General features: G+C 40.5%; 1 protein-coding gene across 2 annotated transcripts; it reads right to left on the bottom strand.

Annotated features, from left to right (window-relative positions):
• Positions 1-2,444: 2,444 nt before the first annotated feature.
• On the bottom strand, positions 2,445-12,484 carry LOC135472677 (uncharacterized). Of its 2 annotated transcripts, none has more exons than XM_064752292.1 (10): positions 12,180-12,484; positions 10,243-10,358; positions 9,023-9,365; positions 8,561-8,721; positions 7,843-7,870; positions 6,835-7,592; positions 6,335-6,468; positions 5,923-6,055; positions 3,988-4,175; positions 2,445-2,925 (listed from the first exon to the last, which is right to left on the bottom strand). In XM_064752292.1, exons 1-10 carry the CDS (start codon positions 12,396-12,398, stop codon positions 2,846-2,848), a joined length of 2,160 nt encoding a protein of 719 aa, XP_064608362.1. In that variant the 5' UTR covers positions 12,399-12,484; the 3' UTR covers positions 2,445-2,845. The 2 variants fall into 2 exon arrangements, with proteins under 2 accessions (XP_064608362.1, XP_064608363.1); XM_064752293.1 differs by having other exon boundaries at positions 9,023-9,362.
• Between the last annotated feature and the right edge of the window lie 237 nt (positions 12,485-12,721).

The following is a 12,721-nucleotide window of genomic DNA, read 5'->3' as shown; positions in this document are numbered from 1 at the left end:
AATATTCACAAAAATCAACACTCTGTTTCTTATTTCACATCTCTTGAATAGCGTTTTACACATGAAATAGCATGTCGTGGCGTATCAAAGTTCACCTTTCATTTGGCCTATTAAACTACGGCCATACTGGAGCTAAATATGAGTTGGTGGGGCATACCTTCTGGTGTCTTCGGCATCGCGTTCCAGTGAGGCAGCGCTGTAAATAGACCAACATTACCCCATACAGCTTGCTGTAAGCGGAAACGTCATATGATCGATATTATGTTTAAAGCGACATTAAACACCAAGTCCAAGAAACCTTTCCTTGCGGTCGCCCTATGGAGATATTAAGGCATAATTTACTAACTTCACTGGTTCTTGTTGATAACCATATTCAAACAAATTTCGCTTCTACAATGGCGGTTAGTTTTTGGGTAATTTTCACAAGCTGCTGACGAACTTTTCCAAGGGACGTATATACATGTATATATAGTGGTGTTCAATGAACAAATTAAGGCTGCTCAAACAGTTCAATGAAGGTAGAAACTTCTCAGTTGTCATAATAATACACAAATGAGAGAGTCTTATAGTCAATCGTCGAACCCCACGGGCTTCGCCTTGGAATGCAACAACACGCTTAACACTGGTGTTACTGAATGACCAGACCGTTTTGTCACCAGTCCCTGTGAATTAATGGGCGAGTTACAAACAATAGTATATCAGCCTGTAGCCTACCAGCTATAAGTTAATCAGATTAGCTGACGAATTTAAACGTTGTAGAGCTACATGCATAGCGCCAGATGGCCATACACTGAGCTGTTAAACTCGAAAGGTAAAGGAGTTTCCACAAATAGCTTCTAGACTTTATATAATAAGCCGGATTACACCAGAAGTGACGGAGCCCTGGTCTCCACAAAATCAGATGTAATACGTGTGACATACTGTGGTATTTCACAAACACCATATTCTTAACAAAAATCTCGCCCCCCTTCCCCCTCCCAACTTAATGGTTTACCGCAATGTTGGGACTCTAAGAGCTTTAGTTTCAACCCGTCTATAATGCCGAGGCTGATGACAAACAAGGCTAATTTTGCTGCTTGCGTCAGTCGCAAATTTTATTTTTGATTTATTTGATTGGTGTTGAGTACGACGAACTCAAGGAAATTTCATTTATGCGACGGGGACACCATTATGGAGGGAGGAAACTGGGCAGGGCCCTGAAGAAACAGTTGCCGTCCTACCACCCCACGTTAGGTCCATGTAATCGAATTTTGCACCTGGCTTAACTTTCATGACAATATATAATAAACAGGTATGTCACCATAGTAAATACGCTTGGCATAGTGTTGCGACAGCCCGAAGGCCCACAGCGTAAGGGGACGGTCATACACGCAGGCATCAGCATTTGACCAAATGGGGTTACGGTAATTTTTCCTGTCTAGTTTGAATGTAGTCAGGTTTTGCCCAAACCACATAAATCCGACCATCGTTATGGGGGTATATATTGGGTTGATGTTCAGTGTTTAAATATCGACCGGTCAGCGCAAAACACCAAGTTAATAAATAAATAACACATTGTTACTAGCATAGACTAAATGATGAACAGTGCAATTAGAGTTTTCAGTGAAAGATTCGTTCCAACTAAAACCATTCCTTGTCATATTGATCCTCTACGGTAAATTCATTATGACTGAATCATTTAAAAGTGCCTTGTCTTTCCAACAAAATTTCTTGATCATCAATACTATAACCTCTGTTTACAGGCTGTAAGACTTGATCATCAATACTATAACAGCTGTTCCCAGGCTGTAAGACTTGATCATCAATACTATAACAGCTGTTCACAGGCTGTAAGACTTGATCATCAATACTATAACAGCTGTTCCCAGGCTGTAAGACTTGATCATCAATATTATAACAGCTGTTCACAGGCCGTAAGACTTGATCATCAATATTATAACAGCTGTTCCCAGGCTGTAAGACTTGATCATCAATACTATAACCTCTGTTCACAGGCTGTAAGACTTGATCATCAATACTATAACAGCTGTTCCCAGGCTGTAAGACTTGATCATCAATACTATAACAGCTGTTCCCAGGCCGTAATCATCAATACTATAACAGCTGTTCCCAGGCTGTAAGACTTGATCATCAATACTATAACCTCTGTTCACAGGCTGTAAGACTTGATCATCAATACTATAACAGCTGTTCACAGGCTGTAAGACTTGATCATCAATACTATAACAGCTGTTCCCAGGCTGTAAGACTTATCATCAATACTATAACAACTGTTCCCAGGCTGTAAGACTTGACCATCAATACTATAACAACTGTTCCCTGGCTGTAAGTCTTGATCATCAATACTAAAACAACTGTTCCCTGGCTGTAAGTCTTGATCATCAAACTAACATGCCTGACAGTCTTCAAAAGTTGAAGCATTTCATTACAAAATTAAAAACAGCTCCCATGTACCGCTTATAAAAACACTGCTAATAAAACCTTTTGGCATTTTGATATATATTATATTTTATAGTGATACAATCGTACATGTACTGTACACCAGGTTCTCCGGGGTGCATTTTGTTTGGCAGTTTGGTTCATGTTTGTGCCTGCCACAAATTCACATGTTTAGTGTATTAATACTGATATTTGCCTGCCAGTTCTCTGGTTGTATTGTCTGCCATAAGATTCCATGCTCAGTGTTCTGGTTATATTTTTCTACCACAGAATTCCATACTCAGTGCCCTGGTTGTGTTTGCTTGCCACACTATTCCATTTTCAGTGCCCTGGTTGTATTTGCCTGCCACAGGATTCAATTCCCAGTCCCCTGGTTGATTGAAGGATAGTGTTTATCGGTCCTGTGTTATGATTTCTTAGCCAGCAGGACAAAATTCCGAGGTGACACACTGGGGTCAAACACTGGAACAAGGACACTGTCCAAACCTACAGGGGAAACAATAATGGTACTTTTACAAAAACATGAAATAACCAAACATACACGTAATGGGACAGTATCAATGTAAAATAACCAAACATACAGGTAATGAAACAGATTTAAAAGAGACACTAATAACATGTAATAACCAAACAAACAGGTGATGAGGCAGACTTACAACAGACACTATCAATGTGAAATAACCAAACAAACAGGTGATGAGGCAGATTTACCGGAGACAATATCAATGTGAAATAACCAAACAAACAGGTAATGAGGCAGATTTACAAGAGACAGTATCAATGTGAAATAACCAAACAAACAAGTAATGAGGCCGAATTACCAGAGACAGTATCAATGTGAAATAACCAAACAAACAGGTCTTTATCAATGTGAAATAACCACACGAAACAGTGTACATGAGCTCAAGACAGAGACAGACTTCACCATACATCCAAACATAGGTGAAGTTTGCACTGGCAAGTTTTGGCTAATACTCATGAAAGTTCATAATTATAACACATGCTATATCATTTAGAGAAGATTTCTTTTCAAAGAAGTCTTGGCCAAATGTGGTCTTGATTATAGAACTGTGCAAATAGTCCCACAAGTGTAGTCAAGTGAATAGTATCAGGAAGAATCCAACGAAGAGTGAGTGTCCAAGGCCAGGATATATTTATTTATTTGATTGAAGTTTTCCGCCATAATAAGGAATATTTTACTTCTATGACTGTGGCCAGAATCATGGTGGCAGAAAACCATGCAGCTCCCGTGGGAACCAGACCAGGGCTGATAAATTTATTTATTTCATTTGAGTGTTATGCCATATTAAGCAGTATTTTACTTACACGACTGCAGCCAGCATTATGGTGGGAAGAAAGTGTGCAGAGCCCGTGGGAATCAGACGAGCATTGAACACACACGTGTGGTTAAACACTGTGCACTGTCCTCACTGAGATACATTCCACTGTCCAGTTTGTTCTAATGTTTACAATTATCCTGAATGACACAGAAGTACCAGTAAATAACATAACCACTGTGTGTCTAATACTGAGAGAAATCAATCTTACCATACTCCCAGAGGTACAGCTGTCTGTCCAGCAAGATAAGGGTCTCTATGACAGGTGCTAGGGCCAGGCGGAGAGTGTAGAAGGCCACCACGTCTCTCCAGCGGCCGATCTGTGTCTGGGCCGAGTGGAGCTGAGCCTCTGACAGGTCAGGATCAACGTCAAGCTTCTTCAAGCAGACCTCAGCATACCTGTGGAAACATTCACAGATGACTTCAGGTCATGATCACAGTCCAAAGATGGGCAAACCTTGTGGGAAATGCAAATACTGTAATACAAGTCTAATTCAATGTTTATGTTTTCTAGAGTAACCTTTGCACAAAACATTATCTAGTTCTAAGGTGGTGTGACATGGGGTTACTCTAATAGGGACCAATGTCCACATGGAACACCCGACACCCAAAGTGCTGTGACATGGGGTGACTCTAACAGCGACCAATGTCCACATGGAACACCCGACACCCAAAGTGGTGCGACATGGGGTTACTCTAATAGAGATCATTGGCCACATGGAACACCTGACACCCAAGGTGGTGTGACATGGGGTTACTCTAATAGGGACCACTGGCTATATGGAACACCTGACACCCAAGGTGGTGTGACATGGGGTTACTCTAATAGGGATCATTGGCTACATGGAACACCCGACAACCAATATGGTGTGACATGGGGTCACTCTAACAGGGACCATTGGCCACATGGAACACCCGACACCCAAGGTGGTGTGACATGTGGTTACTCTAATAGGGACCATTGGCTACATGGAACACCCTACACCCAATATGGTGTGACATGGGGTTACTCTAACAGGGACCATTGGCTATATGGAACACCTGACACCCAAGGTGCTGTGACATGGGGTTACTCTAATAGGGATCATTGGCTACATGGAACACCCGACAACCAATATGGTGTGACATGGGGTTACTCTAACAGGGACCATTGGCCACATGGAACACCCGACACCCAAGGTGGTGTGACATGTGGTTACTCTAATAGGGACCATTGGCTACATGGAACACCCTACACCCAATATGGTGTGACATGGGGTTACTCTAACAGGGACCATTGGCCACATGGAACATCCTACACCCAAGGTGGTGAGACATGGGGTTACTCAAATAGGGATCACTGGCAACATGGAATACCCCTGAGGAGAGGGAGAAGGAGACCTGAGAGAAAGCTCTGTAACAGATGACAGGGAGACCTGAGGGGAAAAGCTTCTGTAACAGCTGACAAGGAGACCTGAGAGGAAAGCTCTGTAACAGATGACAAGGAGACCTGAGGAGAATGCTCTGTAACAGCTAACAGGGAGACCTGAGGAGAATGCTCTGTAACAGCTGACAGGGAGACCTGAGGAGAATGCTCTGTAACAGCTGACAGGGAGACCTGAGGAGAATGCTCTGTAACAGCTGACAGGGAGACCTGAGGGGAAAGCTTCTGTAACAGCTGACAGGGAGACCTGAGGAGAATGCTCTGTAACAGCTGACAGGGAGACCTGAGGAGAATGCTCTGTAACAGCTGACAGGGAGACCTGAGGGGAAAGCTTCACAGGGTAATGAACTGTAAAACAGTTATCGGGGCCTCCATACTCAATATGCTCAGTGTGCTAGCCCTGGGCAATGACCGAGGAGTCTCTCACCAATGTGGTTGCTGAGAGTTCAAGTCCAGCTTATGCTGGCTTCCTCTCTGGTCGTATGTGGAAAGGTCTGTCAGAAACCTGCGAATGATGTTGGGTTTACCATGGATATGCTTGGCTTCCTTCTACCATAAGTTAGCCATCGTTGTATCAGTGAAATATTCTTGAGTATGGTACAAATCACCAATCAAGATATCAAAAAGTATCGCAGTTCTCACAGACATAAATTTTATGCTGTCAACAGAACATACATGTATAGCATAATAGACAATACAATTAAGATTTACTGTTGGGCTTACTTGTGGAATGGTATTTCCTCTGCTTTCTTCATCGTTATCTTTATGGCACCTCTCTGGAAATTGGGATCTTTTTCCAGAATAATTTGTTGGAGCGCAGCCCTGTAGCTGTGTACTATAAGGTTTGGCCGATTTTCTGCAATGTAGCAATATATTTATGTACTTATCTGATTAGTGATTAATGCTTAGCAACAATATAAATTTGTATCAAATGTGAAAAGTTGCCCATTTCACAGTGATATAACATAAAAGAACTTTGTAACAGAAAGCTTAACTACCAGTTAAATATAGGATTCTTATCAATACATAAGACCATGATCTTCCCCTCACTGTAATTCAATACGTTATGGAGCATAAATTCAACGACTCTCCAAAGTGTTTAACGGTACATTTGTGTATGTGGTGAAACACGCACCTTTTAGTCTTTCTGCATAAGAGTCAACAAAATGACAGGCCATTTCTCGAGCAGTGTAGCTTAGTTCGTGGTCTGGCAAAGACTTCAGAGTCTCACTCATTGGGTATCCTGTGTCTTCAGAATGACAACTAGACCTTGTGCAAGAGAGCAAGAGAAAAGTGAGTGAACATGTTGGTTCAAGAAAGTTTGGGTTTCCAAAAAGATGTTCTCAAGAGAAAAGTGAGTGAACAAGCTGGTTCAGGAAAGTTTGGGTTATCCAAAAAGTTGATCTCAATTTAAATGTAGATAATATTAGCTTATATTGAGGGCTTGTTAGCTACATCTTGATCAAACTGATTACTTCCTGGCTGTTACGGTAACAATACTGTGTTATACTAACAGGTCACAGGAAGTAAAATGTGAAGAAAGCAGAAAAGAGGGTGGTCAGCTCTACCAATTCAAGAAAGCCTGTAAAACAACATTTTAACTGCCCAACACAATTCAGCCGAAAGTCTACCTACCTATGACAAGATAACTTCATATAACAGCAGCCAACAGAGCTCACGCCAACAGCTAGAGGACAGTTTACAAACAGCTTTAGCATTGTGGATGACAGATTTCCACAGGCATGTAGTCCACATAACACAAACTTTTTCATTGCGAAATCCCCACCAATTTGTGTTGATTGCCTGCTAATGTCACCCTCAGCACACGTTGTGTTTGAAGATGCCTCCCCTTTCACTTTATCATGATGAATTATCTCCCCTGAAGCATGGTCTCTTGTGAATATTCTTTTCTTTGGATCTTTTTCTGCAACTTTATTTTGTGCTAGAGAAATTACTGATTCATTAAAAAAGTTTCCAGTGTTTGCTGTCCTAAAGTCACTTATGGTTGAACACCTTTGAGTTTTCAAAAACTCTGGTGAAAATGCTCTCGAACTTTCTTGTACATTTTGGTCAATGGGTGCACAAGAGTTCGTCCTTGCTTGTCCATCAGTTACATTAGAGTTTTGCTCCCTGGATGCATAAGGCTTCTCTCCTGTATGTCCATCAGTTTGGTCAGCATTTTGGTCCCTGAGTACATCAAAATTTTCTCCTGCATGCCCATCAGTTTGCTCCGAGTTTTGGTTACATATATCCAGATTCAAAACATGTAGGAATTCTTGCATGGACACAGAGGGCTCAATCCAGTGCACTATATGACTTGGTAGCTCTTGATCCCCTTCCTCATTTGTAGATGGCACTGTTTCTTCTATACCTGTGTTTCCCTTTCTACATTTCTACAAACATAAGGAACATATAACAATGACCTGCATAAAGAAATAACTGTATTTATTCCATCCCTCCCAACTTGGCTCCCAAAACTCGCCTGCACCAAAGCTTACAGAATAAAGAGTGACACCTTAGGCCATTCTGTCTCTTTGAAATATATGTACCAGAACCAAGAATTTGTATTTAGATATTTGAATTTTTTCTGTGAGAGAATCGTTACTTTTTATTTCATTTTGCAAAAATAAATATCACAATCACCTTTCTTTTGATTTCCCGGTTCATCTGTCTAAAACACAAAATCGTAAAGATTACATACTGCATTTCAACAAAATAATGACAAACTGGAAATGTTTGGACAGGACCAGAATGTCTGTAGTGCTGGTACTCAGAGGTGTCAAGCTGTTTCCACTACAACACAGTATAATACAGTAGTTGTCCAACAGAGGACAGATGGTAAAGTTTTTAACACACCCTTCTGCTCATCATGTCTAACCTCATTCCTAAATGAACGTTTTACACTGGAGTTGTGTCTAACTTACATGCATATTTTACGGCATATTTTATACTTCTTAATTTTTTCTTTATTTTGTGAATAATCAGAAATTTTTGGAAATGGTGTCAACTATGAACTTACTGGGAGTGGTGGACCAGCTTAGCCCCCTCCATTTCAACTCTTCTAACCACAGACATATTTGACAGCTGTCACCACTGACATCATGACTGTAGGCTACTTAATTCTGGATTGATCGCTGGGGCTTTATAAAACTGCAGTTTAAGCCATTTCTCTACTCAAAGAAAGAATCTGAGAGGTATTTTGCACATTCACCTGTTACGATACATTCAGCACTGCATATTTAAATGTTTCTTTTATCCTTCGATTGCGAAACTTAAACACCATCTGTCTTGGAAGGCTATACAGCTATACTGACCTATTCTAATAGTGTTTCATAACTTGAAATTATGGACTAAACCGTACCTGTCAAACGTTGATGCCTTCGGAGCATGACTATTGGTTGCCTCCACCGTGGTGACCTTTAACCCCTGCCCAAAGGTCAAAAGTCGTGACAAATGACCAAGCCCCGCCCCTATATCCACAATCTGCTCACACTGACAACACTCACTTAGTTGCTTTATCACCTGCAAAGTTAATGCACACATATTTAATGCAATCCTCTTAAATCCAGCAACAACAGGACACATTGCTTTTAGTATGACATTTTTAAAGTCATAGATGTTTTAACCAATTAACTGTTGTTACACATCAATGAAAGCTGTTCTGGCACTCCTTTCTCTAAGGGAATAGAATAAAAGAATGGCAACAGTGTTATTTTCACATTCAATTTGATAAATCAAAATATCTAAAAATAAATTTGCTACTTCTATTTTCTTGTTTAGAAGGTTTTGTCCAAACTGGCATAAATACTTGCACCTAACATACCTGTCCAAGCTGGTAGATTTCATGCTGCTTCTTTGGCTTAACATGTCTCCTGTAGATGTGGTACAGCTCATGGTACTGACCACACATGAACTCCACCTTCTCTTTCCTGCCACCATCCTGTGGAGTGCTCTCATCGCCATGCATATTACCCTGTGTAGAAATCCTGCCATCCTTGCTTGCACACAATGCATCCTCAAACTCCACACTATCCGTATCTGCATCCTTCCCCATGCCACCAAGCAGCTTTGAGATATCCATTCTATCCACAGTCTGCATCCTTCTATCCAGACTCAGCCTATGGATACAGGTCTTGTAACACAGCAGGGACAGAGGCCACACTCTTCTGGGTTTAGGGAACAAATGCCAGTGTATCTATTCATTTCATCTATTCATCATCTATCATCTATTGATTTGATAGTCGTTTATATCCTACTCCGCAATATTTCACTTCCATGACAAGAAAACAAGAAGGGCTCACAGGAAACCAATGTGCAACTACCTGATACATCAAAAGACAGAAAGACAATAATGCCAGTGATGCCTTAAAAATCTCAAATTATAATAGATAAAACAAGATAGCAACAATGTTGAGGCTTCTGGCAATTAAAGGAGAAGAAAACTTAAAACAATGACACTGTAGGCTAAAAAGAGCACATTTTTTTCTATCTGGTGGTGCATACTGCATAATTCTATGATTTTTCCTCGCCACACACGTAAAGTCTGAAAACGTCAGAGCTGTCATAAATCGCTTGGGTTCATAAGATCCTCCATCTTTAACACCCTGTAATTTATCCTGGGGGTGTGTTGCCTTTCAGCCAATGAGAGTTGTTAAAACTGCCGGCTCATTCGTGTAAACTCAGAACCTATGTCCAACATTCCGGTTTCCTGATCGTCAAGTGGAAAACGACCTGCACTGTTCGCTTCCTTCTGGGAAATGTACAAACAGCACTTCAGCGGTTTCAGACGACAATTCTCCTCCTAACACAGACCACTTCAGGATTAGTTCTTACGTGAAATGGAGTCGCCCACAGCATATTTTGGCGCTGACTTGATTTATAATTTATCAACTTGAGGTACATATTAGAGATTTTTTTAATGGGGTGCACCTGCGAGGAAATGCATACTCTTTTCAATGGTATTTGTTTGATATTTAAATTTTCTTCTCCTTTAATACTAGAGGGAATTTAAAAAGTGTTCAATGAAGAGCACAATTGATGTACCTTTCATCATGTGATCGTCCATCCAGCAAGTTGGCCATGTCAGGGGCAGACAACTTTTGGAGAAATGATCTCCAGCTAGGGAGAAGTTTGTCCCAATGACCAAGCAAGAAGAAATCCTGAAATAAATAGACAACACCACAGTGGTATTTCATCTTTGACTACAGTAAATTATACATGTGGCTGCAGCAGCCATACGAATGAAGCAGCTGTATGATGTTTCATTTGCTTGGGTTTTAGCCACACTTTCATCATTATTTTGTTCTCATTTTCAAACGTAAGACTTCTTGCATCTGCCCAGTAACACTACTGACAAATTACGATTGTTGCCTCACTATAAAGCCATGCAGCCCCATCCAGTAGGAGTAAGCAAAGTCATCCAGTATTTTTTATATCCCCTTATGTCGTGTGCTTGGCAAGAAAGTGCCAACATTACAAATCTTAACATCTTATATCTAACTAGACAACTTGTACTGGAAACACTTCTTGACATTGAAGAAGATGTGAAGGATGGCTAAGTGATGAAATATTGAACTAATAATTATAGATCTTCAATAAAATAAAAATAGGAATGGGGCAGCCAGTGTATTTTGCTTCCACTTGACCACTAGTCGATCCATAATGGCTCATTATGCTACATGTATTTTAAAATTCTGACATTTATTGTGACTCTGAGGCCATGAGAATGTCTAAGTATATAGCAACCCTGAGCTGGTGAGCCTGTTATCACTCGTCCATTGTTTATGGCACATGAATCTGCCCCCAGATTTAAGAGCTGTACTGGCAGATGGCCACAAAAAATAAAATAAAAATCATAGTTTTCAGGATGTTAATACTTGTATGCTAGATTCTGAAAACATCAAGTCCATCAGTGGGCTTTCAAAAGTTCTTCAAAAAGACCATCAAACTGCATTGTGTGAAATTAATGTTATCAGTGAGTGCAGTATACGAATATAGGATTTAACATTAAACAGAGAAATCAAGTCACATAAAAATAAGCCACACATGTGCATGAGATCTATTGCCATCAGTGTCACAAAAGGGTAAAAAAAAAAGGATCTTTTTCTTACAGAGGACAAAATGGATCTAATGCCATTGTGAATGGAAGAAATTTAATATCAAATCTATCTAGACGTACTAAGAGTGCAACAACACTAACAAAGAGGTATATATAATCTATAACTTATTGCTTTATTGGAGTGGGGCCATTGTAGGTACTGGCTCTTCCCCTGAGAATCACTGCAAGTTCATTGGTCAAGTCTGTTTGGTTTCCTCCCTAATGGTTAACGGTGATAAATCTGGTGTTCAGACATTGCTGAAAATACCTGGCCTTGCTGAGAGTACAGGCTGCAACTTGCATAGTTCAGCAATCCAAGTCTTGACTTAATTTGCTGTCTTTCTTGCCCCAAACAATTAAAGCTTACCCAGAATGCATCTTTTCCACAAGTTTCATCATGTGTGACATAACTGCACACAGCGCCAATGACAAAAACTTACAACTGGCCACGAGAAGTCAACCTCCAATTAAGCAATGGCCGCATTCTACTATAGCAAGTCTTTACAGAGGCACAGTATAGATGGTTTGCAATGGTAGCCATCTTTGAGGTAAGTATGTGTATACTGCCCACTGTATGCCCTTACCAGCCAGGGGCCTCTGCCCAGCTTATGACACCTCTAAAAATAGACACCCAGTGGGCAATACTCCATCTGATATCAAAGAAAAGATGGCTGTCATTGCAAACCACCTATATACCTTTAAAATAAAAATGCTTTGTTGGTTTTCACAACTGAAGTATGTAAGCTATACATTTCAAATTAAAACAGGGAAGCGTTAATAATTTTCCTAATGGTTACTGCATGTTTATATTTTGACTTTCACTGAAAGTTCAGCCAATGAAAAGCACAGGGTAACTGTTAATTTCTACATTTTTTTCTTTTACCGAAACATAGGCATCTATCATCCATCGATAAAGACGAAGAAAACTAGTTATCTCTCTAACGAGTTGCTTCACTTCACATCGGTGAGTTTTTGCCGCGTTTCCCGTCACTTGTGTTAGGCTTGACGCATCACTCTGAAGAACAACCTGGTCATCATAACTATGCAGCTCAGTTCGCCCGTCTTTGAGCTTTCCATCGATTGTCCTAAACTCTGACCCCATAACTGCGATCCGATTACTTGTCTAAAGACACAAAATGTATTATTTCTCGCAAATTATGACAGCCAGATGTCACCACCCATGGGTGTTTTTAGTTTCACTTCTCCTACAGGAGAATATCGCCTTCAAAATAAAAGAGTGTTGTCAAGGGAGATTAGCCTGTTAATATTCGACCATTTCTTGACCATTGATGGTCATCGCAGCATTTTTTCTTCTTCCCCTAATTCTGCTTAAGCCATGGTGCTAGGTGGCGAGTAAATTGCTATTATTTATGCATTTACACTAACAGTTGGAATAAACCCTGACTGAGGTAAACTGACAAGAGG

This window comes from Liolophura sinensis, chromosome 8, assembly GCF_032854445.1.
Source record: "Liolophura sinensis isolate JHLJ2023 chromosome 8, CUHK_Ljap_v2, whole genome shotgun sequence".
NCBI classification, from domain to species: Eukaryota; Metazoa; Mollusca; class Polyplacophora; order Chitonida; family Chitonidae; genus Liolophura; species Liolophura sinensis.
This window is presented reverse-complemented; position numbering and strand designations above follow the sequence as displayed.